General features: G+C 38.9%; 1 protein-coding gene across 1 annotated transcript; it reads right to left on the bottom strand.

Moving 5' to 3' along the window:
* Positions 1-2554: 2554 nt before the first annotated feature.
* Positions 2555-25311, bottom strand: ireb2 (iron-responsive element binding protein 2). Its single transcript, XM_033968528.2, has 22 exons — positions 25187-25311; positions 21384-21470; positions 20358-20523; positions 19578-19715; positions 18610-18825; positions 17451-17520; positions 17142-17325; positions 16727-16866; positions 14828-14999; positions 14641-14741; positions 14430-14546; positions 13733-13892; positions 13477-13612; positions 12635-12719; positions 11900-12056; positions 9358-9482; positions 8282-8386; positions 8067-8209; positions 7293-7440; positions 7099-7221; positions 6096-6281; positions 2555-5083 (listed from the first exon to the last, which is right to left on the bottom strand). Exons 1-22 carry the CDS (start codon positions 25209-25211, stop codon positions 4973-4975), a joined length of 2895 nt encoding a protein of 964 aa, XP_033824419.1. The 5' UTR covers positions 25212-25311; the 3' UTR covers positions 2555-4972.
* Between the last annotated feature and the right edge of the window lie 1339 nt (positions 25312-26650).

Below are 26650 nucleotides of genomic sequence, written 5' to 3'. Positions count from 1 at the left end.
CCAGAAATAAACCAAGACTAATCCAGGACTAAACCAGAAATAAACCAAGACTTAACCAGGACTAAACCAGATCTAAACCAGGACCAAACCAGGTCTAAACTAAACCTGGACTAAACCAGAAGTAAACCAAGACTAAACCAGGACTAAACCAGATCTAAACCAAGACTAATCTAGGACTAAATCAGGACTAAACCAGGTGTCCCTATTTTTTGACCATTCTGATCTGCGCCATTAGTAAAGAGGGGAATATATTGTCATTTCTTTAGCTAAAATACAGAAAACTTGAAAGGCAAAAAATTAAAATTGCACATTCAGTTAGTTAATTTCATTTATTAAAAAGTATTTACACAAAGATTCAGAGAGGGACAGTTTTGCATACACCTTTTCTACACTGATCTAACACAAGCGACAGCAGCTGCAACCAACTGACGACTAACACATTTTATACAGAGATCCAGCATTTTCATCATTTTCACTAACTACAAACGGACAAGGCCGTAAACGGACAGAAATGAACCGGGAACCAAAACTATGTGTTAAAATGCTCCACGTACACGCAAAAACACAATATCCAAAATAAGTTAAATGACTTTAATTCAGAATAACAAATGTGAGTAGTTTGCTTCGATGTTGACTCATTGCTTATGACAGAATTTGCATTAGGTTAGGGCTGCTAAAAATATTTAAAAAATCAGATACTAATCGATACCAATACTACTGTAGTATCGAAACTAGACACTTATTTGAATAAGTATTGATACTAAATAACATTACTCAAACAGGACAACCCAAATTATATCCTATTGTCTAAAAAAAGCCTTTTTAAATATCGAAATCGGTAAATATCAAGTTAATTCCTTAGTATCGAAATCAAGTTTGAAATTTTTGTATTGTGACAACACTACTAGTGGTTTAAAGGCGCATTATATAACTTTTTTTTTTTGTCACAGTGGAGTTGTTAATGCTTTGCCTGGAATGTTCCACAGTAAAGCATTAATCCTATCAATCTTACATTTATTCAATTACAGAAATGCTCAACACGCGAGCGGGTCCGCCATTCCATAGATCTGAACATGTAATTCGGGCCGACGCCGTTAGACAAGTTTTGTGCTATACTGTAGAACATTCCGGGCAAAGCAGTAACATCACTATGGAGGCAAGCATGTGGCAGATCCTATACAAGAAAAGTTACACAGTGCAACTTTAAGAAATGACAAATGCATTTTACTATAATGGAGAGAAATATTGCTTTAAATTTGAAAAATAATAAATAAAATGGAGATATTGGTCACAAATATATTGAAACTTAAACGTCTAGGTCTCAAAGTATAATTTACAAAACAACTTTTCAGCCAATACCAAAATCCAATATTTATGGATGTCACTATAAAAGCATTCAAACATTCATAAACACACTTAAGCAAAAATAACTGAGGCTATTACAAATCTATATATTGATTTTGTCCTAAAACAATATATGAAAGGAAAAACCCAATGTCACCAATATCGATCAATGTTAGTACCTATATATTGTCAAGTGCTAGTCAAAACTACAACAAAAAACAAACATAAACATTAATATTATGAATTCAAGTACTTTTTAACCACATTTAGATGATACTTTTGCTTTGTAGCTACACCAACAATCTTCATTCTAACTCACATCAGCTCCTTTGGCAGTTTTGGCATACATACATACATACATAAATACTTTTAAATGACTAAAATTGTCCGCAAAAATTGCAATAAACTCTTAGGCAGTTCATGGTTGATAGTTTTAAGCTGTAAATGAACCTTGACATGCTCTGATAGTCATAAATACATTTGAGGAGGGAGAGTTGAAGTGAAAAGTGCCATTGTTCAGACGTTTCTTCACATGCAGAGACAACAAAGACAGATCTGTTTTGAAAATACTGGTGTTTTTCTATTTTGATTGTAAAAGTAAATGTATAAGTTAATTTATAATCCTAATTTGTAGGGTATAAAGTGTGCAAAAGTGTGAGCACCAAGAAGTCTAAATATTCTTCACTTCCTAAATATGTACCTTAAAACCTTAAACATGCTCAAAATTGTTTTACTAAAGGTGCACCGTGTGACTTTTCTGGTAGGGGGTTTGCCACCTTTGTCTGGAATGTTCTATCTATCTGAATGGAGAGAAGAGGGTACCAAGTATTTTTTGTAGCAATAGCAATGCTTTGTAATGAAATAAATTCAAGATTGGCATGTTTAATGTCATACTGTGGAACACTCCAGGCAAAGCTTCGTCTTGTGACACCACTCGCTTGCCTCTATGAAGATAAGTTTAAAGATATTGGAACATTCTAGACCAGTTGTTCTCAAACGTTCCACTAACGTAAAGATCTGGCTTTCCAGATCTAAACCAAGTATGTAACTATGTGTACTATTCCTGGTCTAATCTAGGGTTGAACCAGGTCTCAAAGTGGTACACATCATGTCCACTGCAGTTTGAAGAAAATACCCAAAAATGGACAAACAAGTGGATAAAATTAACTCAAAATTAACGAAACCCATAAACTGAACAGCAGTTTGTAAAACACTGTTCTAGACAAAGCATAATAACATATCCATGGAGACAAGCTTCCACCAGAAAATGTCCTCAGTGCACTATTAAAGCTACAATCTGCCATTTGACTTTAGCACCAGTAGATGGCAGATGTGAAACCTGTCCCCCTCCCCTGTCCTTTGTTCAGTCTCACCTGAGCTCTCTGGTCTTCATCTGTCAGGTCAAAGTGGGCACACCACAGACAGCAGTAACATAGACGGCATCTAGTGGTGTTACGGGAGAATACAACAGGGGCGGGTCGGCCAAACTAATTACAGATGGTAGCTTTAAAGATGAACTGATTTAATAATTGGTTTGACTGAAATTATACTGAAGGGAATTGGTTTCATTAACAGTAAGCTCTAATAAATAAATGCGTGGAAAATAAGATGTTCATTTTGGTGATTACTGGGACATACTTGATTTATTACAGTAAGGCCACCAATTATAATATTTTCTCTTTTTACATCAAAATTAATTATTCAAAACGCAAATTATGTGTGCATTGACTGGTTAGCTATGTGTTGTATAGAGCACCAATGTCGCATTTTGAGGCAGGATTGTAATTCTTGAAAGGTCCTCATCTTCACTCATATAAGCAAAACAAATGGACAATCTTGCCCAAAATTTTTTAAGAACACATATTATGCAAAATTGGCCATGTTATACTGCTGTCCGCTTATCAAAAACATACCTGGAGTTTATACACGCTTGTTTCATTTATTCATTATTTCAGTCTTCTTCTCTGAGCACTCAAAAATGCTCTGGTCACATTTTGCTCGTTTTGTTACGTCATAGACAAAACTGGACTCATTTTGCATTCAAATTGTTTTCACAACAAAGGTATAGCCCCATTAGCATAGCATTTACAGGTGATAAGGACTTAATTTGTTTATATTTGTTTGGATGTTTTCCAAATGCAGATATAATTTTTTTTAAACTTCTACGAGGTATTAATTGCTAACACATAACATATTGAGATCACCATGTTACTTTTTATTGTTTGGGTAGCTATATTCACACATTAAAATATTTAGCAAGTTTCAGTTTTGTTTTTGATGCTGAGTCCAGGCAAAGTCAGTCCCCCTTCAGAGCGCTATCCCAACACAATCAGCGTGCATCCCACTAAAGAAACCACTACACATCGCATCAGGTTTGTGAAGTTGTAGTGTATTGTTTGTATCATGCTTTTGTAGATGTATGAAAAATTGCCGTGCGGGAGAATTGATGATGTAGGCTTGTGGGTGGAGCACTGGATAGGATGACACGTACGGATAACGTATAAAAACACTTCAGATATGTTTTTGATGAAGGAACAATGTTGTAACAAAGCTCCAAAAAGTTGATTTTGCATAATCCCCCCTCTTTAAATATCTCATTGGGAATGGAGGTGTATTTTGTAAAGTCTGTTTTCCAAATGTAGACATTAATCCAAGGTGACCAAAAGCATGTTTAAATTTAAATTAAAACCACAAGAATGCATAATATGTGTTCTTTACGTTAATCTAAGGGTGCGCTCACACTAGCCCAATCGAACTGCACCTATAGCCCCTAGAGCGCGGTACATTTGTCCAGTTTGAGTGCAAATGAACCGTGCCCCAGCTTGGCATATTTGGAAGAGGTGGGCCAAAGCACAGTTGCTCATGCACACACACATGTACACACATGTATGTGGAAAGAATAGAGGATAAGTGGACGAACTCTGCTCCAAAACTCACAGCGAGTCTGCGCTCACATTCAGTCAGGACTTGACAGACATAAGTTCTGAAGACTCGCCCCCTGTTGCCCTCGCTGCTCCACACTGTTGTTTAATCCATAAACTCACAGAGGACCATAGCACAGTCGGACTCATATCCACCTCACCGTTTAACGACAGATTTATACTGACTGCAGGTCGGGTCCAGTACGTACTTGACCGTGTTACTTGCAGATTGCCTGTTACACTAACTATGACAACTGCGGTGTGTATTTACCTAAAACAATGAAGTTTCACGTTGGTCAGTGTAGCCGGGCACAATGATTTTAATGACTTTTTAAGTCTTGGGGGACCTGCGTGAGTTCTAAGCTGTAGCGCACTTGCAGTCAGTGTACACAGGGCTTAATAGATATTTCATGCCCCTTTTTTCTTCTCTACTAAAGCAGTAGCACTGCTGTGCGACATGTAAACAAACAGTGCTGTATGATGACGACACCGGGTCGTGGCTCGATGTGCTTGACCTCGACACGGTTCAAAAGGCCTAGTGTGAGAGCAACCCAAGTTGTTTTTTAAGCAGTTGTGGAAACATGTCAGCAGATGTTTTCTTCTCCACATAAATAGTCATGCAGTTTTCTTGTGTGGACGGACCCTCAGACTTTATGGTAAATAACGGTTGGTGATGATCCAGAGACATTGAGTTTTTGAGTATTTTTTTAGAGAAACGTCCGAGCCACAAATCTGAGGAGGCCTCCGTGTTTGAAGCAGGTTATGTCCGTGTGGTCGTCGAAGAGTGCTGTGACGTGAAAACTCTTCCCTTCGCTGGTCTAAGGATGAACAGAAACAGAAGAAAAATGTAACTACATGATAAAACTTTTTAAAAATGATTTGACTTTTTATTCTTTGCATTGCTGCTCTGTTGTGAAACTCTGCTCCAGAAAGTTCATTGTTGTTGTGCATTTCAGCAAGACACATCAATCACATTGCCTAGAATGAATGTGGTGTGTGAGTGATTGATGGTGGTTGGAGCGGCCGCTAGTGCAGATTGCCTGTGCCGTAGTGTAGTGTGCCGAAGGAATCAATGACAGTTTCTGCAGGAGTCATTGCTGCCCCACTGTGGCACCTGGTATTCCCAGCGGTCTACCATCCAAGTACTAACCTGGCCCAGTTTTGCTTAACTAGATTTGGCCTTGACATCTCACACCCTGAAGTCTCTCTGGGCACCAGCAGGAGGCCTGTCACTGAAGTCCTCAGAGTCAGGACTAAACATAGGGAATCAGCGTTTAAGTTTTATGCAGCTAAAACTTGGAACAGTCTTCCTGAAGATGTGAGACAGGCCTCTACTTTGACAATGTTTAAATCCAGGCTCAAAACAGTTCTGTTTAGCTGTGCATATGACTGAAAGGTTTTTATTCTGCACTCTTCTGTTCTAATGTTAATTTTATGATGATTATTTGTGATTATTTATGTTTTTATTTGTGTGATTTTAACATCCTTCTTATTCTGTAAAGCACCTCGAATTACTTTGTGTACGAATTGTGCTGTACAAATAAACTTGCCTTGCCTTGCCTTGCCCTTGAGAAGCAGGTATGAGCACATACAGCCCCATGTCCATCAGTCTGCCCTAGGGCAGCTATGACTACAATAGTAGCTTACCAACACTGAGTCCACTGAGTGGATTGACTCTAGCACTTTAAATTACACTTTAATTTCCCCATAGGTAAATTTGTTCTGTGCATTTGACCCATCCTTCATGGGGAAGTGAGACCCATCTCCAGATCTTGAGCTAGTCTTGGTCAGGACCTTAGCTGAAAGAATTTTACCTATTGTTCATGTTACCTTGACAGTGAGCTGTTGGTTGGGGCTCAGATTTTCTGGGAGCTCGATGTTGAATGTCTCTTTTCCGCTGAGCTCCAGGACATCTGCGTTTTCTCCAGACTCAAACTGCAGAGGAGCGATACCCGCCCCCAGCAGCTGTCTGCGGTGCAACTTCTCAAAGCTCTCAGCAATCACGGCCCGGACGCCCTGTGGAGAAAAGGACAGATACAGGTATGGAATAACAAATGACTAGGGCTGCAGGATTGATCTCAATGGAATCAAAATCGCAATTTTAATGAACACAACTGGCAAATTGCAAAGTCTGACATTTTTGAAGTACCGTAATTTCCTCCACAAAAGACTAAATCTCCTGTTTTATTCTGGATACAAACTGTTAACCCTGTAGTTTAGAGCTGTAATGTTCTGAAATGTGATCTTTGTATTAGTTATTAGTATATTTAAGTCTTTTTGTCACTTCTCCTGGAAACATTTGCAGCATTAGCTGGGGGTCACAAGATGATCTCATTTACTTACTGATATTTTTTTAAATGACACTGTATTTCTTGCATGTTTAAATTGTAAACAGTAAACTGTGGTGAAATGAAGTTAAACATAATAAACTGAAGTTTCTGTAATACAAATGCATAGATTACCATGAGAGTGAGACTATTAATGGGAAAATTAAGGAAGACATACTGTAAATATTATGTTGTGTTCTGGACATTTAAAGTCGCAATAGTTATCCAAAACAACTTAAAAGAGTTGTTTTTGCAGTGCTCAGTGAGATATTAGGAACCAATTCCCACGTGCCCCTTTATGGTACGTTGTTGTAAGCATCATTAAAACAAAGTGAAGCTCTGCTGGACAAGGCCGTCGGGCCATCCTATGATAAGTGAGTTGAATACTTTAAACCTTATATTACTCATTTTCAAGTTTAATTATTACTGTCAGACAAACAAATAAACATAGCACTTTATAATAAGATGAAAACCCAAACCAGCTGAAATACAAATGTCTGGATTACCATGAGATAAGGTCCTTTGGCAACCCAGTCCCTGGAGTTCCCAGAGCCGTAGTGTTTTCCAGCTAAAATGACGAGAGGGACTCCATCTCTCTGATAGCGCTCCGCCGCCTCAAATACATCCATCTGTGCAGAGAATAAACTATATTTATATAATAACATATAACATATATAATGTGTTTTCTGTGTGGACTCACGGTTTGTCCTGAGGGAATGTGCAGAGTCTTGGGGCCAGTTTTCCCAATCAGACGATTGTGGAGTTTTACACTGGCGAAGGTTCCTCTTGTCATCACAGCGTCATTTCCTCTGCGAGCGCCGTACGAGTTAAAGTCACGAGGCGTCAGTCTAAAAAAAAAGACACAATAAAAAATATTTGAGAAAGAGCTATGATAGTTCACTTAACCAGGTTAGAAAACACATCTATGTAAACAGAGAAGAGCTACAAATAAAGTGAATTATTGAGGAAAATTATTTCCTTTTTAGATTTAATAATGCTTGCCTTTGTGATTATAAAATGCCTTTTATCATGTATTTTAGAGTCTGTAAGTGTTGTCACGTTTCTAAAATTTCAAGGAACAGACTCGATACTGGATATTGATTCCGATATCAAGATCATAATAAAAACTCTCTTTATTTAGGCAATAGAATGTGATTTTCAGCATTAAATAGTAGTACTGTGTAATCCCTCAGTGTCCAGGTGATTCCATAGTGGTCCATGGGTGTATACTAGTCTATGTGTCTTATACTTGTTCTGATACAGCTCAAGATCATTCTAAAGTTATTCAAGAAAGGTTTGTTTCTGTCCTGTGAATGTGACTTTTCAGCGTTGATACCTGCTCCAAATGAGTATCTAGTTTCGATACTAGTTTAAGTACTGGTTAGTATCTGATTTTTTATACTTCTGACAGCCTTAGTCTGTATAGTCCAGATTATGTTCATCAAAATACATCTGTTGTGTGGTTTGCTCTCACCGTTTGCTCTGCAGATATTTGGCGGCTGGGCTGGTCCTGGAGATGCTTCCTGCTGGAGAGATGTGGTCTGTCGTTACATTGTCTCCGAGGAACAGTAAAACATGAGCGTTTTCTATGGAGGGAGGCCGTGACACCTCCTTGGTCTGTAACACAATAAACACAGTTAGAAAAGAGACAGATTAAAGCATTCAGAAAAATATTATCTTGATACTTACCAATTTACTAAAGAAAGATGGCGGCCGGATGTATGTGGACTTGTGATCCCAGGGGAAGAGCACTGAATCGGAGCATTCAATCTGGTTCCAAAATGCGTTCCCTTTCTGTGAATAAAAGAACAGGTATTATACAGTCAAGAGGTTGGCCATATATTGTCTACTGAAGAAAATGTAGTAGTGAAGTTATGCAAAATTTGAATATTGAAGATATCAGTTACAAAAAGGACATCAAATATTTCTTCTTCAATTGAACTTCAAAATATTCGCTTGTCAATATTGTAAACCACTAATACATAAATAAATAAATCGCTTTTATTTATGTTTTATTAATTAAGTATTAACGTCATCAATATCTCTGTTGAAAGCCAAAGTGAATAAGCAAGTTTTCAGAAGTGATTTCAAAACATGTACAGAAGATTATGCAATTTTGATTCAATTGTGAGTAATTGTGCCGCCCTGACAACTAGTGTTTTTACAATATTAAAATGTCAAACTTGATTTTGATACCAAGAAATAGACTCGATACTCAATACCGATACCGATCACCATGTTAATAAAACTAACAGTCTTTCTTTAGACACAAGAATGTAATTTACAACATTAAATAATAGTTCTTTCTTTTGTATTCCCATGTTTCCTTATATCTGTGTAATGCCTCAGTGTCCAGTAGGTTCATAGTGGTCCATGGGTGTATACTAGTCTATGTGTCTTATACTTGTGAAAGATACAAGATCATTCTAAAGCTATTCAGGAAAGTTTCATTTATGTCCTGTGAATGTGACTTTTTTAGTATCAATAAGTGCTCCAATGAGTATCTAGTTTTGATACTAAAACAGTATCTGATTTTCGAGCCTTACTAGCAACTTATTCCACATTTTAGTGCCAACAGAACAAAAGCCCCTCTGAGCTTACTTCCAATTATAACCATGAGCTTAGGGTGTTGTGTTCAAAGTTTATATTTTATTTCAAACACCTTATTCTATGAATGTTTTTACAGTTACAATTTCTTTCACTATAAGCACAACTAGATCTATAACAAAACTCAAAGATGTATGTTTTGTGGAGTATGTTCAGACCTGCATTCTTCCTCTGAGCTCTTTAAAGATGGAGGAGATGACTGTGGCCTCCTCTATCTGCTGGACCTCTTCTCTGGACGGCCAAATGTCCTGAAGAAAAACCTCCCTCCCTTCAGATGTAACACCTGAGAAAGAAACGCATCAGTGAATGAGCGGCATTTGGCTGAGACGGGAAGGGCATCTGACATAAAGTGAAGCCATTTCACAATACACCGATTCACAAAGAGAAGCCCCAAAGAAAAACTGAGCACCAGATTTAAAAGGTGGTGTAGGGTAGACCTCCACAGACCTGACCTGTAACTTGGCCTGGTGGTGCCCCTCTACTTGTCGCAACGGAGAGTATAATGCTATGCTGTGGAATATTCCAGGCAAAGCAATTTCCGCTCTACTGTAACTGGAGTGTGAGAGTATTTATTGATTTTAGTGAGACTTGGCAAAATCCTCACAGACACAGAGTCTATAGCATCTCCATGGAGACAAGCAGGTGGAAGACCATCCACCAGAAAAGTTACATAGTGCAACTTTATTGAAAAAAAAATACAGAAGAAATTGAGGAGAGCAGGAAAAGATATTCAGCAAACTGCTATATAATTGCATATTTATAGTTTTTTTAACCACTCAGCCACAACCTTCGAAAACATGAACCGATGCCCTGTTGTAGTCCTTTTTTATCTAGGCTTAGGACTGTCTTAAACAAAATGGTTCCTCTAGCCTTTAATGTATGTATTGGGTCGTTTTTTGTTGTCTATTTTGCACAAAGTAAGATTATAAACTATATGACACAATGACCTAAAATTGCCCTCATCTCCTCTTTAGCGTCAACACATCTGCACAGCTCTGACTCACGAAATCCACCCAAAATCCTCAAATCCTGTAATTGTTGCAGGACTTAAACTGCATTTGACAAAATTACTTGTTTTTGTACTTATTACTCAATTTGGTGGGATAGTACCGGTGGTAAATATTTATCAGTTTTATACAAGTCAAGAGGCTTGTGGGAACAAAACTTGAAAGAAAGGTACAAAAGTACAAGGAGTAGTGGTGAGTTCTAAGACAGAATACCTCTACCTATAACATCAACACGGAAAAATAAATGTACTTTGTCAAACATATTGTATAACTTAGACGAGCCTTGACCCTTGTTAACATTATGGTTGCTAGGTAACAGAACAGGAATAACCTCTACTTATGTTACTTTTGATGCCCATGTTCAACCAATAAGAAAACTAGGTACATTTTTAGCTAAGTCTAAAATATTATTATGTTAAAGTGGCTTCACCATGTAAAGTTTGTCTTGCCCCAGTACAGATGTATTGTGTAAGCAGCTCTTGAGGTCAAAATGTGACTGCTGTGCACTGCTGCATCTAATTATAATGCATTTTATTGTCTGAGAATCAGGAAGTATGCATTAGCATGCTAGTTGTTGTTAGCTGTAATGTGACAGCAAAACAGCACTTAAAAACTCGACACAGTGAATAACTATGCATAAGGTAAGTGAGGACCACTGCACACCATTTAAAATGAACTAGTTCTGTTTTTCATGTTTTTAAGACAGAAAAAAATCAGATACAGCATCTTTAACTACCATCTAGTGAAACATGGCATAAGCACTCAAATCAAGACTCTAGTTCAGGGGTGTTCATTACGTCGATCGCGATTTACCAGTCCATCGCGATCTACCAGTCCATCGCGAAGGCATTTTGGGTAGATCACGTCCCGTCATCCATCCAGTCACATGACTAATATACAGGACAATAGTCAGATTACACCTGACCCTAGGTCACATCATGGGCGCTGCACACGCATAAACAAGCGCGAGTTAGTTTAACCCTATAGCGTCGGATCCTATCGTCGCTGATAGAGCGGGTTGCAGACTTTCCAGCAGCGTAACTCCGCAACCAATCGTGCTCTCATGTAAATTCAAACGGCGTCTCAAAGCGGAGACATGGGGCTATCTAAATATTTTACCATCATTACGGTAATCTGCCTCTGTTGTCCCTCGAAGGTGACGAATGAGAGCGCGGGGGCTGCGGGGATTTTCCCAGCCATTTATTCGATGCATAAAAGAAAAAATACAGATGGATGTGTAAAATAGAAGTAGTTGTGTGAAAAAATGCAGTAAATTCTGATACTTCGTTTAACATGATTTTTATGGATTTAAAAAAAAGACAAAACCGTAATCAACATGATTAGCTCTGTTATCGCTTTCAAACGAAAAATGCAATTTTACTCCTGGCTGGTTGTCAGAAGCTACTGCCCGAACTATGCATCCCTCACTGATTCCATTCAGTGCAAGTCAGAGCAGTAATCATCATTCAAGTAATTATGAACATGTAGGAAGTTCAATTGTGTTGTGCAGTATTATCTCATGACGTTGTGCAAGGTACATCAAAATGCACTGTACATGTAAGAATTCATAATACATTTACAAATAAATATATGTTAAACATGTTTGTATTAGGTGGTAGATCTTTCAGACACGATCATTTTAAAAGTAGCTCACATACTGAAAAAGTCTGAGCCCCCCTGCTCTAGTTCTTACCTAGAGGCTCCTTTTCGAAGTCGATTCCCACCATCCCTGCGATAGCGTAGGCCACCACTAGAGGAGGCGAGGCCAGGTAGTTCGCCCTCACACAGTCACAGAGGCGTCCCTCAAAATGCCTGTTTCCTGACAACACCCCACACGCCACCAGCTCACCCTGAACACAAAACATTCATTAAATCAACAACAAAAGTTCTGTTTAAATACACTCATAAAGAAATGCTTAGCATAAATTGATACTTTGCAGCTGATGTCATCAACATCCTTTGGAAGGGTAAACTTAACTGGAAGCACTGCTCTGTCTGAAGCTCTGTTCCTCACGTTAGACTTTAATCTGAGCTTTGTTTTAACACAATTAGAACTGACTTCATTGGAATTACAATAGGAGACCTGATTGGCACAATTAAACAAGTCTCTCTTCCCCAGATAACATTACAGTTACAAGGTAGCCAGCATTAGCTAACTGATTTTCAACAAAAAGGTGAGAGTGACTAACTGAAAATCAAAAACTTATGTTATTATGCTATGTTATTTAAGTCCATTTTCAAATTTTTCTTTAGTTTTCAGACCATCTAAATGTTTCAGGCTGTGTTTTCTAAGGTGTGCATTGTGTCACCATGGTAACTGCTGAACATTCCTCTAAGGACATACACACAGTCACCCCCAGCTTTACATCAATGCAAAGTATCAGTACAAACAGTAGTTTCACTTCAGGAGGACAGTGTAATGTGTTACCTGTTTAATGGCGTCCACTACAGGTTCAGGTAAAGGAGCCGTGTTTCCAACACACGTGGCACAGCCGTAACCTATGACCTCGAATCTGCCACACAAAAAACACAAAATGAATATTAAACATTAAAGTGTACTAGTTATATTAAACTGTATCATGAAATATAATGTAATTTTATGATTTTGTAGTAGTGTTACACTAGTTGAACAGTAGTTTTACAGTAAGGCCTTGTTTAAGTGCAGTTTCCCTTTTAGAGCCTCTGCAGCTGGGATTATTCCAGGTCAATGGTCCTGAGAACCATAGCCCTGTAGTTTCACACACTTCAAATTCAGAAGTGGGAAGAAGGAATTTTTATTTGTGTTTGAGATGTTGTACTTCTAACATAATAGGATGGGATAAGAAAGAATTTACATGGACCAATGCAAAAAGGGAAACTTACGAATGAGTTTGATGAAGATTTGGCAATGAATTGTGAATTTATTTAGCTTGTGTACAAACAAATATACAATTTACTAGTACTTTTCTAGTGTTGTCAGTGCACTTTGGGTCAATTTTTTGGTCAGATCATAATTTTCAGAGTTCCAGCTTATATCACCCCCTTTTAGTCGACTAGTTAATACACAAGGCAATGAACTGGATGTTTACAGAAGATGCAAAATAAAAAGCACATTTTGTTGAGTTGTGTTCAATAAGACTGACAGATTATAATATTGTAAAATACATAAAATATCAAAACAAATTTCTCAAAATATGACTTCATTATTATTTTTACTCCACCTTGGATGGGGTTTAGATTATTTTTAAGTAGCCATCCTTTCACTTTGGTGCCATTTCCTGCTGTACCCACCCGAGCTGTTTGAAGTAAGGAAGGACTCCGCTGGTGCTGAGGTAATGAGTGACCATCCCACTGCCAGGAGCCAGACTGGTCCGAATATAAGACTTAACCACAAGCCCCGCCTCCACCGCCTTTTTGGCCAGTAAACCTGTCAACAAAAACAACATGAGTTTGAGGTAAAATATATTAAAATGTGTGTCATTTCAGAAAATGATAGAATATAATTTTTGATTGTGCATGTTTGGGTGTGTTTCTGCTTTGTTCTTACCGGCCGTGAGCATGACGGAGGGGTTGCAGTTGTTGGTGCAGCTGATGACGGCGGCGATGACCACAGAGCCGTGGCACAGACTGTATTCCTGCCCACAGTGAGTGAAGGGGACTGTCCTCTGCTGCTTCTCCTTTGACACGTGAAAACCCTTAAAACCAACCTGTGGAATGACACATGTCTACTTAAGGCCTTCTTACAAAGATATAAGGCATTCACAAAACACAAATTTGTCGTAAAAACAGAAAATGTTCTTCAGAAAGAGGCGACAGGTGAAGAAGTTGTTCATGTTTCCTAAGGATTTTATCAGATGCAACTTTTTGTTGTTTTGGGGCACTATGAGCCAAACAGATGAGGCAGAAGTGAGTCGTATGAGAGAAGGAGAGGACAAGAGGAGTAGAGGAAAAGAGGAAGAGGAGAGGAGGAGGAGATGAAAAGAGAAAGAAAAGAAATAAAGGAGAGAAAGAGGAGAGGAAAAGAAGCAGAAAGGAGAGGAGGAGAGGAAAAGAGTAGAGCAAAGGAGATGGAAAGGAGGAGGGAAAAAGAAGAGAGGAAAAGAGAAAAAGAGGAGGAGATGAAAAGAGAAAGAAAGGAAAGGAGGAAGAGAGAAAAAGAGGAAAAGAGCAGAGGAAAAGAAAAGGAGTGGAAAAGAGGAGAAGAGGAGGTTGTCCGCCTGTCAGTTTTCATAAAGTTACAGTACCTTTTCATCAAGGCAGCTCTGGAAGTCCTCCTTCATGTTGCTAATGGCAACGCGGTCCTGAGGTCGCTTGGGTCCACTCACATAAGGAACCATGGAGCTCAGGTTAATCTCTATCACCTGAACAGACAAAAATGCAGCTCAAATATTGTATCAGTATAACATCTGCAAGTAATCTGATCTCCCATGTGTTCCCAAGTTCTGCAAAATGTACCTCTGAATATTCAGGGTCTTGTGACGAGTCTTCATAACTTCTGTAAAGTTTCACTGCCTTCAAGTAAGACTCAAACAATTCAAGTTTTTCTGGGCTAAAATCTAACAATACAAAAACAACACATTGAGATATACTTTAGTTAATATGTCTGCTATTTGTAGTTCACCACGACACACATTCGACTCACTTGTCTTTGTAAAGTGCTTGATGGTGACTTGGTCGACGGGGAAGTAGCTAACTGTAGCGCTGTATTCTGGGCACATGTTGGCAATGGTTGTCCGATCGGGAACAGAGAGCTGACAAACTCCAGGTCCAAAAAACTCAACAAACCTCCCGTCAATTCCAGCCTGTCGCAAGTGCTGTCAATGGAATACAGTTATTTATGTTAATATTATTATTGAAAATTAAGTCAAATGATTTGGCACATAAAACTTTTTTCCCATGTGTCTAAACAAATTTTTTTATATTGTTATAAGCAGATGTATAAGAAAAATAAGTCCGCTGTCTGCATCAAATTCTAAAGCATTTTATTGCTCGAGAATCAGGAAGTGCACTGTTAGCATGGGTGTGTTTTTGGTAGTTTTACAATCAAAACGGCAAAACGGAGAATAATGCAGATGTTCGGAAAATATAAGGTACCGTATTTTCCGCACTATAAGGCGCATCGGAATATAAGGCGCACCTTCAATGAATGGCCTATTTTAAAACAAATTCCATACATAGGGCGCACCGCATTATAAGGCGCATAGAATATAAACTACTGTAGTATCTGGGGTTGTGTTACGCATCCACGAGATGGAGCTGCGCTGAAGGGAATGTCAGATAAGTCAGTCAAACTCACAAAACAAGTTAATGCATTCACAATATAGTAACTCTCGAAATAGTGCAACGTAATAACAATAACTCAACGTTGTTCAAACGTTAATGTCCATATTCAAAATATCTCCCAGTCTTGTTTAGTTGTAAACACGTGAAAGAAACACGTAAAGCCTCACTTTTTCAGTTCATTCCTCATTCACGAATCCGTCGAGTTCTTCCTCTTCAGTGTCTGAGTTGAACAGTTGGTCGAGCTCATTCAAAGTGCCCGATTCCGTCTCGTCAAAATCGCCATTATCCGTGTCGCTGCTCTTGTCTAACAGTTCAGTGACAATTCCTCCCTCCGTGAAACTCGGACCACAGTTGAGACTGATATATCAGCCCAGGCATCCGCGGTCCATTGGCAGATTGTGGCGTATGTCGCCCGGCGCTGTCTCCCCGTCTCCCCGTTATCCCTATAGCGTCGGATCCTGTCGTCGCCGTTAGACTCGCGGTTGCGGACTTTCCTGCAGCGTAACTCCGCGCCCAGTCGTGCTCTCATGTAAATTCAAACGGCGTCTCAAAGCGGAGACATGGGGCTATCTAAATATTTTACCGTCATTACGGTAATCTGCCTCTGTTGTCCTGAAGGTGTTGAATGAGAGCGCGGGGGCTGCGGGGATTTTCACTCATTTATTCGACGCGTAAAAGAAAAAATACGGATGGATGTGTAAAATAGAAGTAGTTGTGTGGAAAAAATGCAGCAAATTCTGATACTTCGTTTAACATGATTTTTATGGCTAAAAAATAATAAAAGTGTAGGTCTAGGTGAGCTATACTGGCCCATAGTGTGCTCAGCCCTTAAAGGGTTATTACCGCTATTACTTCGGAGACGCCTCCTGACTACGGGTGTCATAATTGACCAATATTGATCCATATATAAGGCGCACCGGATTATAAAGCGCACTGTGGGTTTTTGAGAAAATTAAAGGCTTTTAGGTGCGCCTTATAGTGCGGAAAATACGTTACATGAGGAATACCTTCGGTCCACTTCAAACAATTTAAAAAGAACTAGTTCATCCACTCTCCTCATTCCCTTTGCTGTGGAAGCTACGATATGTAGCTTGTGAACAGTTGTTGCTGTGTCTATAAGAGTTGTTATTATTATTATTATTGTTGTTTTGTACCTACAATAAGTGACAAAGCTCCATATCCAACTGTTCCAAATAGATAAACCAAGTTTTGCATCTTGTTTTTTCTGTGTTTTTTGTAACATAAACATGTTTTTTACCTTTGTGATGCCAAGGACGATGTCTATGGAGGTGGCGAGGGGGTGGATGGAGCCCAGCAGTTTACAGCCCACCACCCGAGGGAGGGTTAAGGACACGGGCTGTCCCAACATCACAGCCTCAGACTCTATACCACCAACTCCTGTCAAAAGGACAGAGAGATATTTGAGTAAGTGTAAAAGATAAAGAAATGTCTTAAAGATCTATTAGGTTCTTTTTTTAAATAAAACGTATGATGTAGAATGTAGATGAAATAAAACAGAAAAAATGTCTAATAAAATAATCTGACATAAAAGTGCCTCTAAGGAGCTCCATTTCACTGCAGCTTCACACTAAAGATAAATGAATATGGTGATAAGATCATACCATGAGATTTAAAATCATTACATCTCTGCTCTAAACTGACAGCATACATACCCCAGCCTAGGATGCCCAGGCCGTTGATCATGGTGGTGTGAGAGTCTGTGCCCACCACACTGTCAGGGTAAAGGACGCCCCCCTCGAGCTGCACCACCTGGGACAGATACTCCAGATTCACCTGGTGTACAGCTCCCACATCTGGAGGAACCACGTTCACGTTCTTAAAGGCCTTCGAACACCACTGCACAAGAGGAGCATAAGGAGGTTAAGGGAAGGAAATGTTCACAACAATATTACAATAATACAGATTTTTTGGAGGGTTAATAATGAAATTATGGCATAAATCTGAACAAACTGTACAATTACCTTAAAAAACTGAAGTCTCTCTTTGTTTCTGATCAGCTCCATTTCCTGATTTTTCAAAGCGGTTTCAGGCCTGAAAAAAACATTTTTTTAAAGTTAACCAAAACATAACTGTGAAAAATAAAGCTCAACTTTAACTTTGACAATTTGAATGTGCAGTTTTATTGTGCAATAAAAATAAAAAAACAAACAAAAACAAAACATAGGAAGAAAGGGAGTGTTGCAGTTCCCCTTTTGGTCGTCATTTGAGTTGGAAGATTGGAGAAGACAAACTTACTTACTTCTCTATTCTGAATATAGAAAATAAAGGTATTTTTTATTAGGGATACTCTAAGCATAGACTATGGTCTTCCAGATTTAATACTCAAAATTTGTGATAATTATTTTGGGCTTAAAGGCCAAGTACTTATTTCTTCTAGTTCAGAAAGATGTTTGTTGCTCCATAGCATATAGTAGAGTAGTAGTAGTATAGTAAAACTGCTATGAAAGGTTTGATATTTTAAAAGTATTTTTTAGATATAGAACATTTTCCAAAGATTGAGCTGTTTTTCAAAGTTTTAACTACAAATAGCAAATAAACAAACCCAGTCAAGCTGTTGTTGAACATTATGTGGAAACAGCTGCCTGTGACTATCACAGATTCCACATCAGAGTGAGAGGGACTAAGTGGGCGGAGCTAACATTTAATTCTGAAACATGTTCTTTTCTCATGGGCCGGGTACAGACTGTTCAGTTGCACTGCTTCTGTATAAAGTATGAGACTGTATAAGGAAGGGGACTAAGGGAGTGTGACATCACCCCTGGTGTTGGGTGAAGCCAATCGAGGCTAAAAGTTATAACTGCTAATCTGCAACCAAGACCTATATTTGGAAATCCGAGTGTGGAAAGAGCAAATCAGGAGTGAGGTTGTTGAAGGTACATGCCCATCCCAGTCATGCCACTGGTCTGGCAGGGGGCAGGCGCTTAAGAATGAACTGTGATAGGTGTCAATCAAACCTGTTGCGAAAGCTAGCAGTAGCGACCTCGGGGGACAGAAGACACCTGATTGGTCTGTTATTATTGCTCATATCTTGATTTAGGGACACAATAGTGAAATAAAAACCCCAGGATGATGAAGAGCGGGTTAATACAAACTGTGAACTTACTCAGACTGCAAACTTACTCAGAGACAGGCTTGAGGTGGAAGGGACAGAGGAGCGGCGTGTTTTCGATCTGTTGGACGGAGGTCGGAGGGCGTCCTGGAGAGGAGGGGGGCTCACTGCACGAGGCCTTCCCACAGGAGCCTTTCTGTCCCCCACACTGAGACCCAGAGCGTGGAGGGGGTCTGGACGGCCGAGATCCTTCCCCTCCACCTGGGTTTGGAGCATTCTGTATTGCGCTGAGAGAGAAAAGAAATTAGTGATTTTCAGGTTCTAAAATATTCTATTAGTGAATAAACCCAAGAACTCACTGTATCACAACAACAATCTGAATTTTAACTATTGTGATGTGACCCAGCCATATGTTTAGGTTCATTATATTCAGACAAATTATACATTTTAGTCAGACAATGCAGAGTTAGTAATAAGTACATTTCAGTTTCTGATTAAAGGTGCACTATGTAACTTTTCCGGTTGAGGGTCCAAGGTGTTTTGCCTGGAATCTTAACTCTTTTACTAAAACACAGCTAACATAATTATGTTAAAGATTTTGCTGAAAATTATTTTAACCCAGTTTGTCCATTTTTTTAAGGTCTATAATTTCACTTCCTGATGGTAAATAAGGACATCGCACTCAGGATTCCATAACTGCTACCTAGCAACCATTGTACACTGGGCCAAAACTCCTCTAATGTACACAGAAATCATTTATCAAATGAACATGTTTGTTTGTTGGATTAATGTTGGTTTCCAGGGAGACAAGCAAGTGACAGACCCTCCACAAAAAAGTAATATAGTGCACCTGTAAAAGTTATAATTGAAATCCAAATTTTTTGGGCAGCCCATCTCCGGTTACAGTGCTTACTGTAATGATGGCTGTCTATCAAGATCACTTGTTTACCAAATAAAGAATTACATCTGTTTTGTTCAGTTTTGTGTTGTTTCATACTTAAAAATCAAGTTTAAATAGTATAAAAGTCCATAAACTCACCATTTGCTAAAGTCTATCTGTAGCGAGTGATCTACTATGAGGTCTGTTGGACATTTAGGGTTGATGAGGCCGGGGTCCACTCCATGTTTGGCCACAGCGTCTCTCATAGCAGCCAAGTCCACCATGGCAGGAATACCACTGTCACAAACAAGAGACAGAAACACCATTACAAACCATTGAGATATATATATATATATATATATATATATATATATATATATATATATACATATATACACACACACATATATATATATATAGATAGATATATATAGGGAGAGAGAGATATAGAGAGATTTTAGTGCAGAGGGGGTATTTCACTTCTATAGGGTATTAACTGCTCACACATAAAATATTTTGATCACCATGTTACCTTTTATTACGTCACTCCCCATTCAGAGCGCTATCACAACACAATCAGAGTGCATCCTGCTAATGAAACCACTGCACATCACATCGGGTTTGCTGTGTACAGTTTTTAATCATATTTTTGTATATTTATGGAGAACTATTGTGTGAGAACATGGGTGACGTAGGCCTGAGCATTACACAGCTAACTGTAAGGAGGGTCGATCAGATCATTAAATTATCCAAACATGCATGGATGCCATCTAAAACCGATACAGGCATGTTTTTGATGAGAGAACATGTTATAACATGGTAGAAAGCCCCAAAAAATTATTTTGCAAAATACCCAATCTTTAAAAGTTTGTAAGATTTGTATACTACTCAAACTAATCAATAATAACACCACTGTAAATTTGACTGGCTCAAACTCACGTGAAGTCCTGGAGGAGGACTCTTGCTGGGGAGAAGGGCACCTCGGCTTTGCTCTGCTGCTGCTGCCAGTCCAAAATGTTCTGCACGTCTTCCTCTTTTGTGTAGAATCCATCACAGTTTCGAATGGCAGACTCCAATAAAACACGGATGGAGAGAGGCAGCTTGTCTGGGAAGAACACAACACTATTTCAGTTTATGCTGTATCACTTTAGTTTTCTGTATATTATCCTGAATTTAAAGGTGCACTATGTAACATAATTTCATGGAAACAGAAAGCTAAACCTAGGGCTGTAGGTCTTTAGTCATTTTGTTGATTAATCTGTTGATGGAGTCTTATTCGAAGAAGATTTGTACTGGTCGACTAATCTTTTGTTGTTGTTTTTTTAATGAATTTATATGAGACACCAACAGAAAGAAGAAGAGAGTGCTTTGTAGTCTATACAAGTACACTGTTTCCTAGAACTTTCCTCCATATATAGTTGTTTTTCCATGAACTGTGCAGGTTTAGTCTTGTGAGTGCAGTTTGGGTCAGATACATAGAGATACGCAACTGTTTTTGACAGCCCCCCTTTTTAGTTGATTTATTGATCTGCAGGACCAAGAATTGCTTTAGTCGACTACAGCCATAGCTAAAACCATAATTTGCAATATTCTGCATGGAGATGAGTAAATTTTATGCTATACTGTGGAAGATTATAGCCAAAGGAACAACATTTCCATGGAATCAAGCAGATGGAGTCCCTCCTCAAGGTCAAATAAGAGCCAGGTTTGTGGAGACGCAAGCCCGCTCACAGTAAGGACGCATGTTTTTAGTGTAATAAACACAACCAAAAAAACAACAAAAACATGCTTTTATTTTAGTCTATTTTTCTAATTAAAACAATGTAATCCCAAAGATGCTGCAAGTGTATGTTTTCTTGTTAATAATGTCAAAATGAATAAACAAGTATTAAAGAAGTAATTTTATTACATGCACATACATTTATTTAAATCCTGTCTGTTTGGGTAAAGTTAAGTTAGACTCACCATATCTTGGATCGTTTAATTTCTCTGGGTTGAAGAATTTGATGGTGCCATCTTTTATGGTGTCAATCAGATGACAATAAGTGTGCTCTGCAAAAAGAAACAGCATTTTTAGAAAGCACAGAGGCAAGAAAACAAATTTGCATCACTTAAAATGAGCAATTAAAATAAGTGATTTAGACATGCATATGACAGGTTACACTACTCATTTCAATAGTATAAGTTTAACTATGTTTAAAAGTGTTGTTATCATTTTATTGGCTGGACATTTCATAACTGTTACCTAGCAACCATAATGTCAACAATGTGTTGGTGGTGGAGAGAGGGATTCTGTTGAACTCGGCGCTACTTTGTCTTGTTGTGCTTTTCTGCTCACCTTTTTTCCCCACAAACTGCCAGTAAACTGATGTAAAACTATGATAAGTATTTACCACTGGTACTATCCCACCAAACCAAGTCATAATTAGAAAAATGTATCTACTTACATGAGTGGCGAAAATTATTCACTGTTTAATACACTTATGTCCAGTTGACAGACTTTAATTTTATTTTGCGATCTACTACATTACATTAAATTACATGCTTTACAAAAGATGCACCAATGCAGAAAAAACTTACACCACCTGGTATAAAGCAACAAATGTGTAAAAAGAGTTTGCAATAGAAATAATCATCTGACTAGTCGACTAATCAATAAATAATTGCTGAATACTAAACCACTAAAATAATCATTAGTTGTAGTTAGGCCTGTCACAATAATTACTATATCGACTTTTTGTTCAGTATATGAAAGACAGAAGAATACATTTTTGGGGTCAATATTTATTGTGTGAAATTTGTTGCTATTTTTTGACTATATGATAAGATTTAAGACATAAAAATTGAATCAATAACATATATTACTCATCACAGATGCACACTAACTAAAGTATTTCATTCTGCTGTTTATTTATTGCAGCTCATGATTTTTTTTTAAATATTGTAGATTTAGAATAGTTTTTGTGGTTTAAATCTGCTCTTGGGTTTTTGTGTCATTGGGATAAATTAGTAAATTATATTTACTTCAACAATATATCGAACTTCACAATTTGTTAGAACACATATTCACCTTATGGAAGCTGCCAACGCTATTCAGGGTGTATTATTTTGCATGGGGCGGCTGATCTTGACAGTAAATAATACGGACTACAGAGCGGACTACAGAGCTTTTTTAAAACCTCTCAGAGAATCGGTGCAGTGTAGACTTGTTGGTCACATTAACATTTTACCAAAATCAACCTACTATATATCAGATTTTGGCAGGAAAACTTTTCCCAAATTTTCTATTGAAATTAATTAGATTCCTACTTAACAGGAAGTGCCACCACAAAAAAGTTTAGTTGCATTTACTGCAAATGTGGGCGGGGCAGAATAAGGTTGATATTGTTACAGAGATATACTGCGATAAACGTTATGCCACTGATACAATAACAATAATGCAGGATAATCCCAGGAAACCACTTTTAAATAGACAGCATCATTCAAAAGGCAAAAGCTACAACATATAAATAACAGAATGAAGCAATAATTAGCCATAAAAGTTACGTTTTCACCCCTCTAGAGCTCAAATCTTTTCATATTACAACAAAAATGTCCCAGATCTCTCCACTTTCTCAAGAAATTGTACACACGATAAATGTTGAGCCCAAAAACATACTGTTCCAGCTTTCATATACTGAACGATAAATCGATATAGTGATTATCATGAAAGGTCTATTTGCAGCTCTATTTCTGAGAATAATCCTGAAACTATAATTTGCTGTTATGACATCCCCATTACTGAGTGAACCTGGTTTCCTGTTACAGTGCTGTGCCTAGTATGTTATGCAAAGTCTTAAAACCAAAGAATGCAAAATAGCTAACTTAACTTTTTTTTTAATCTCTCAGAAGCTGTGTTTTGATAAAGGAATAGCATCACTTGAGGACACTTATATCAAAATTGTTAATTACATTGAAATTCACCAGTCTTGTTATAGCAATTTTTGCAATTTGCTAATCTAATCTCGTTTTAATCACGATTGAGATTCAGTTATGTCTAATCTAGGCCTGTCATGATAGCAAAATTTGAAGTGTGATATACTGCTGAAGACAATATAGATGATTAACGATAATACTGACACAAATTTATGCCACTGACCCAATAGCCCTGAAGCAGGATGACCCCAGTAAAACATTTTCTAGGTTTACCAAATTGTTAAAATACATGCAAGAAATAAACAGAAGAATGAAATACAAGTTTCATTCTTCTACTACTGTAGTAGTTAGTTTGCATAGACAGTTGGTCACAGAAACAATTTATTTAACCCTCTACCTCAAATCTTATTGTAAAACAGAAAAATATCAAAAAGTTCCCCACTAGTACAAAGAAAATGATAAGCTGATATATAATTATTGCGAAAGGCCTAGTCTAATCGTCAATAATGTGTTTTTATTGTTATAGTGAGGTCTACAGCCAATCCTGTCAGCAAAAGCACATGGTTTAGAGCAGAGTTCAGACTTTACAGAAGACATCTTGTGTTAAACTGCACCTATTAAAAGTATGGCTTGTTTATGTTCATGAACTCCAAACTGAAAAGCCCATTTTATCTTAGTTATTTTTGCCATATCCCCCAGCCCTACCTGTAATTATGAAATGAATATAAGCTTTTACAGAACACACCTGTTTAAATGTGAACTGTTTAGGTTTGGCTTTGTTGTTTATTGTTTAAAATAAGTATATTCTAGGTAAACTAAGTAACATTTCTGGAAGAGGTTCTGCCACCTGCTTCTGTCCATCGAGACAGCATTGCTTTGCCTGGTATGTTCCACATTGCACTTATCAATTTCCATGGAAACAAGCAAGTGATGCCACCAGGCCAAGTTGCAAGCCAGAGTTAAACGATTTGGAAAAAAATATCTATTTGCAATTATTCTGACAAGCTTTGCAATTAGATTCATGGTTTATGTTTTGATATTAGGATTCTGTTACATTTTAAACACTTCCAGAAGAATTGACCAGAACACTGAAAAGTGACACAGTGTCACATTTGAGTTTGTACAGATCTAAACTACAGGCTTAGCAGTTTTTATGCAGGATAAGACAGGATAGTTTGTCGTTTGTGGAAGAAATTATGGTATTGCTAATTGCGTCCATTCAAACTTGCAGCTCTAAACTAAGGCAGAGCATTAACATTTCCACAAGGACGAGCAGGTAGCTTTAACACCACAGTGCAGCTATAATACTCCTTATACGCCTTATAGTACTCCACGCGTACATTGATTTCAGACAATGCATACAATTAGCAATTGACAATAATAGCATGCATGTTAGTTTTACGTTTTAATTTAATTTAGTGCAGTAAAACTCATCAGATCCAAGCAGGACATATCGATGCTAGCAGCCCTCGCTAACTCTCTTATCTCCTGAAGACGTCCCGGGGTGACTCGATAAGGCTGATGCAGGTTATAAAACGCACAGTACGGCTTTCTTTATGGGATCCTCGGTGAGGCAAAGACCATGACAAGCTGTAGAACAGTGTAATAACCTAATTATGATGCTACTGTTCGCGTTTAAAGGGAGGATCATATGAAACGTTAGCTTGTGTTAGCTCAAATATCAAAGTGGTACCGCTCTGCTGCCTCATGTGACGCTAACCCGAGGCGACACGACAGCGGTTTTCACAAATAATGAGGCGTTTAACAGTCGATCATCCAGTCTAATCTTGTCAGTAGTCATTTGTTTTAAATCTACGCTGTCTAAACTAGTAGAAGACACCTTTTTGTTTTACCTTTGCCAGGGGACGAGTGCGCCATGATGACTTCTGAAATCAACACGATCCGTTCTGACGAGAGCAAGCTGGACACACGGAGCCGACCAATCAGAAGCCAGAGATCTGAATCCTCCCGCCCTCTTTTCTAAAACCCACCAATCACAAGCCAGAAAATACCTCGAAGTCAGGTAATCTAGAGAAATCAGCAAAAGTAAATATTAATATTCAAAGGTCTGATACAAATCTATTACAAGTTGAAATTGGTTGTTGCCTAAAAACATCATCCATCTTCCGCTTATCCGGGGCCGGGTCGCGGGGGCAACAGTCTAAACAGGGACTCCCAGACTTCCCTCACCACAGACACGTCCTCCAGCTCCTCCGGTGGGACCCCAAGGCGTTCCCAGGCCAGCCGAGAGACATAGTCCCTCCAGCGTGTCCTGGGTCTTCCCCGGGGCCTCCTCCCGGTGGGACATGCCCAGAACACCTCCCTAGGGAGGCGTCCAGGAGGCATCCTGAGCAGATGCCCGAGCCACCTCAGCTGGTTCCTCTCGACGTGTAGGAGCAGCGGCTCTACTCCGAGCTCCTCCCGTGTGACCGAGCTCCTCACCCTATCCCTAAGGGTGCGCCCGGCCACTCTGCGGAGGAAACCCATTTCAGCCGCTTGTATCCGCGACCTTGTCCTTTCGGTCATTACCCAGAGCTCATGACCATAGGTGAGGGTAGGAATGTAGATTGACCGGTAAATCGAGAGCTTTGCCTTTGGACTCAGCTCCTTCTTTACCACAACATACCGATACAGCGACCGCATCACTGCAGACGCTGCACCGATCCGCCTGTCAATCTCATGCTCCATCCTTCCCTCACTCGTGAACAAGACCCCGAGATACTTGAACTCCTCCGCTTGGGGCAGAGACTCACCACCCACCCGGAGAGAGCAAACCACCTTTTTCCGGTCGAGAACTATGGCCTCGGATTTGGAGGAGCTGATTCTTATCCCAGCCACTTCACACTCGGCTGCAAACCGCCCCAGTGCCTGCTGCAGGTCCTGGCTCGAAGAAGCCATCAGGACAACATCATCTGCAAACAGCAGAGATGAAATCCTGTGGTTCCCAAACCAGATCCCCTCCGGCCCCTGGCTGCGCCTAGAAATTCTGTCCATAAACATAATGAACAGAACCGGTGACAAAGGGCAGCCCTGGCGGAGTCCAACATGCACCGGGTACAGGTCTGACTTACTGCCGGCAATGCGAACACAGCCCCTGCTCTGGTCATACAGGGACCGGACAGCCCTTTAGCAAAGAGCCCCGGACCCCATACTCCCAGAGCACCCCACATACATACATACATCATATATAAAGCAGAAACATATTTAACGTTAACACTTATAACTTCATATTACCAACACATTTAAAACAACTTCAGCTGACAGAAGTGCTTCATATGAGTGTTAAGAGGAAAAATATAGTACAAACAAAAAAAGAC

This window comes from Periophthalmus magnuspinnatus, chromosome 6 (genome assembly GCF_009829125.3).
Source record: "Periophthalmus magnuspinnatus isolate fPerMag1 chromosome 6, fPerMag1.2.pri, whole genome shotgun sequence".
Classification (NCBI taxonomy): domain Eukaryota; kingdom Metazoa; phylum Chordata; class Actinopteri; order Gobiiformes; family Gobiidae; genus Periophthalmus; species Periophthalmus magnuspinnatus.
The sequence above is the reverse complement of the archived record's forward strand: the minus strand, read 5'-3'. Positions and strand labels throughout refer to the sequence as shown.

What these genes read in the sequence shown, in the direction of transcription:
- ireb2 (XM_033968528.2), bottom strand. Translation starts at nt 25,211, where the DNA reads ATGGCGCACTCGTCCCCTGGCAAAG. An exon ending in ATTAAACGATCCAAGATATG is followed by an intron (nt 20,524 to 21,383) that starts GTGAGTCTAACT and finishes TGTTCTTCCCAG; the next exon opens with ACAAGCTGCCTCTCTCCATC. An exon ending in CAAGCACTTTACAAAGACAA is followed by an intron (nt 14,742 to 14,827) that starts GTGAGTCGAATG and finishes TTGTATTGTTAG; the next exon opens with ATTTTAGCCCAGAAAAACTT.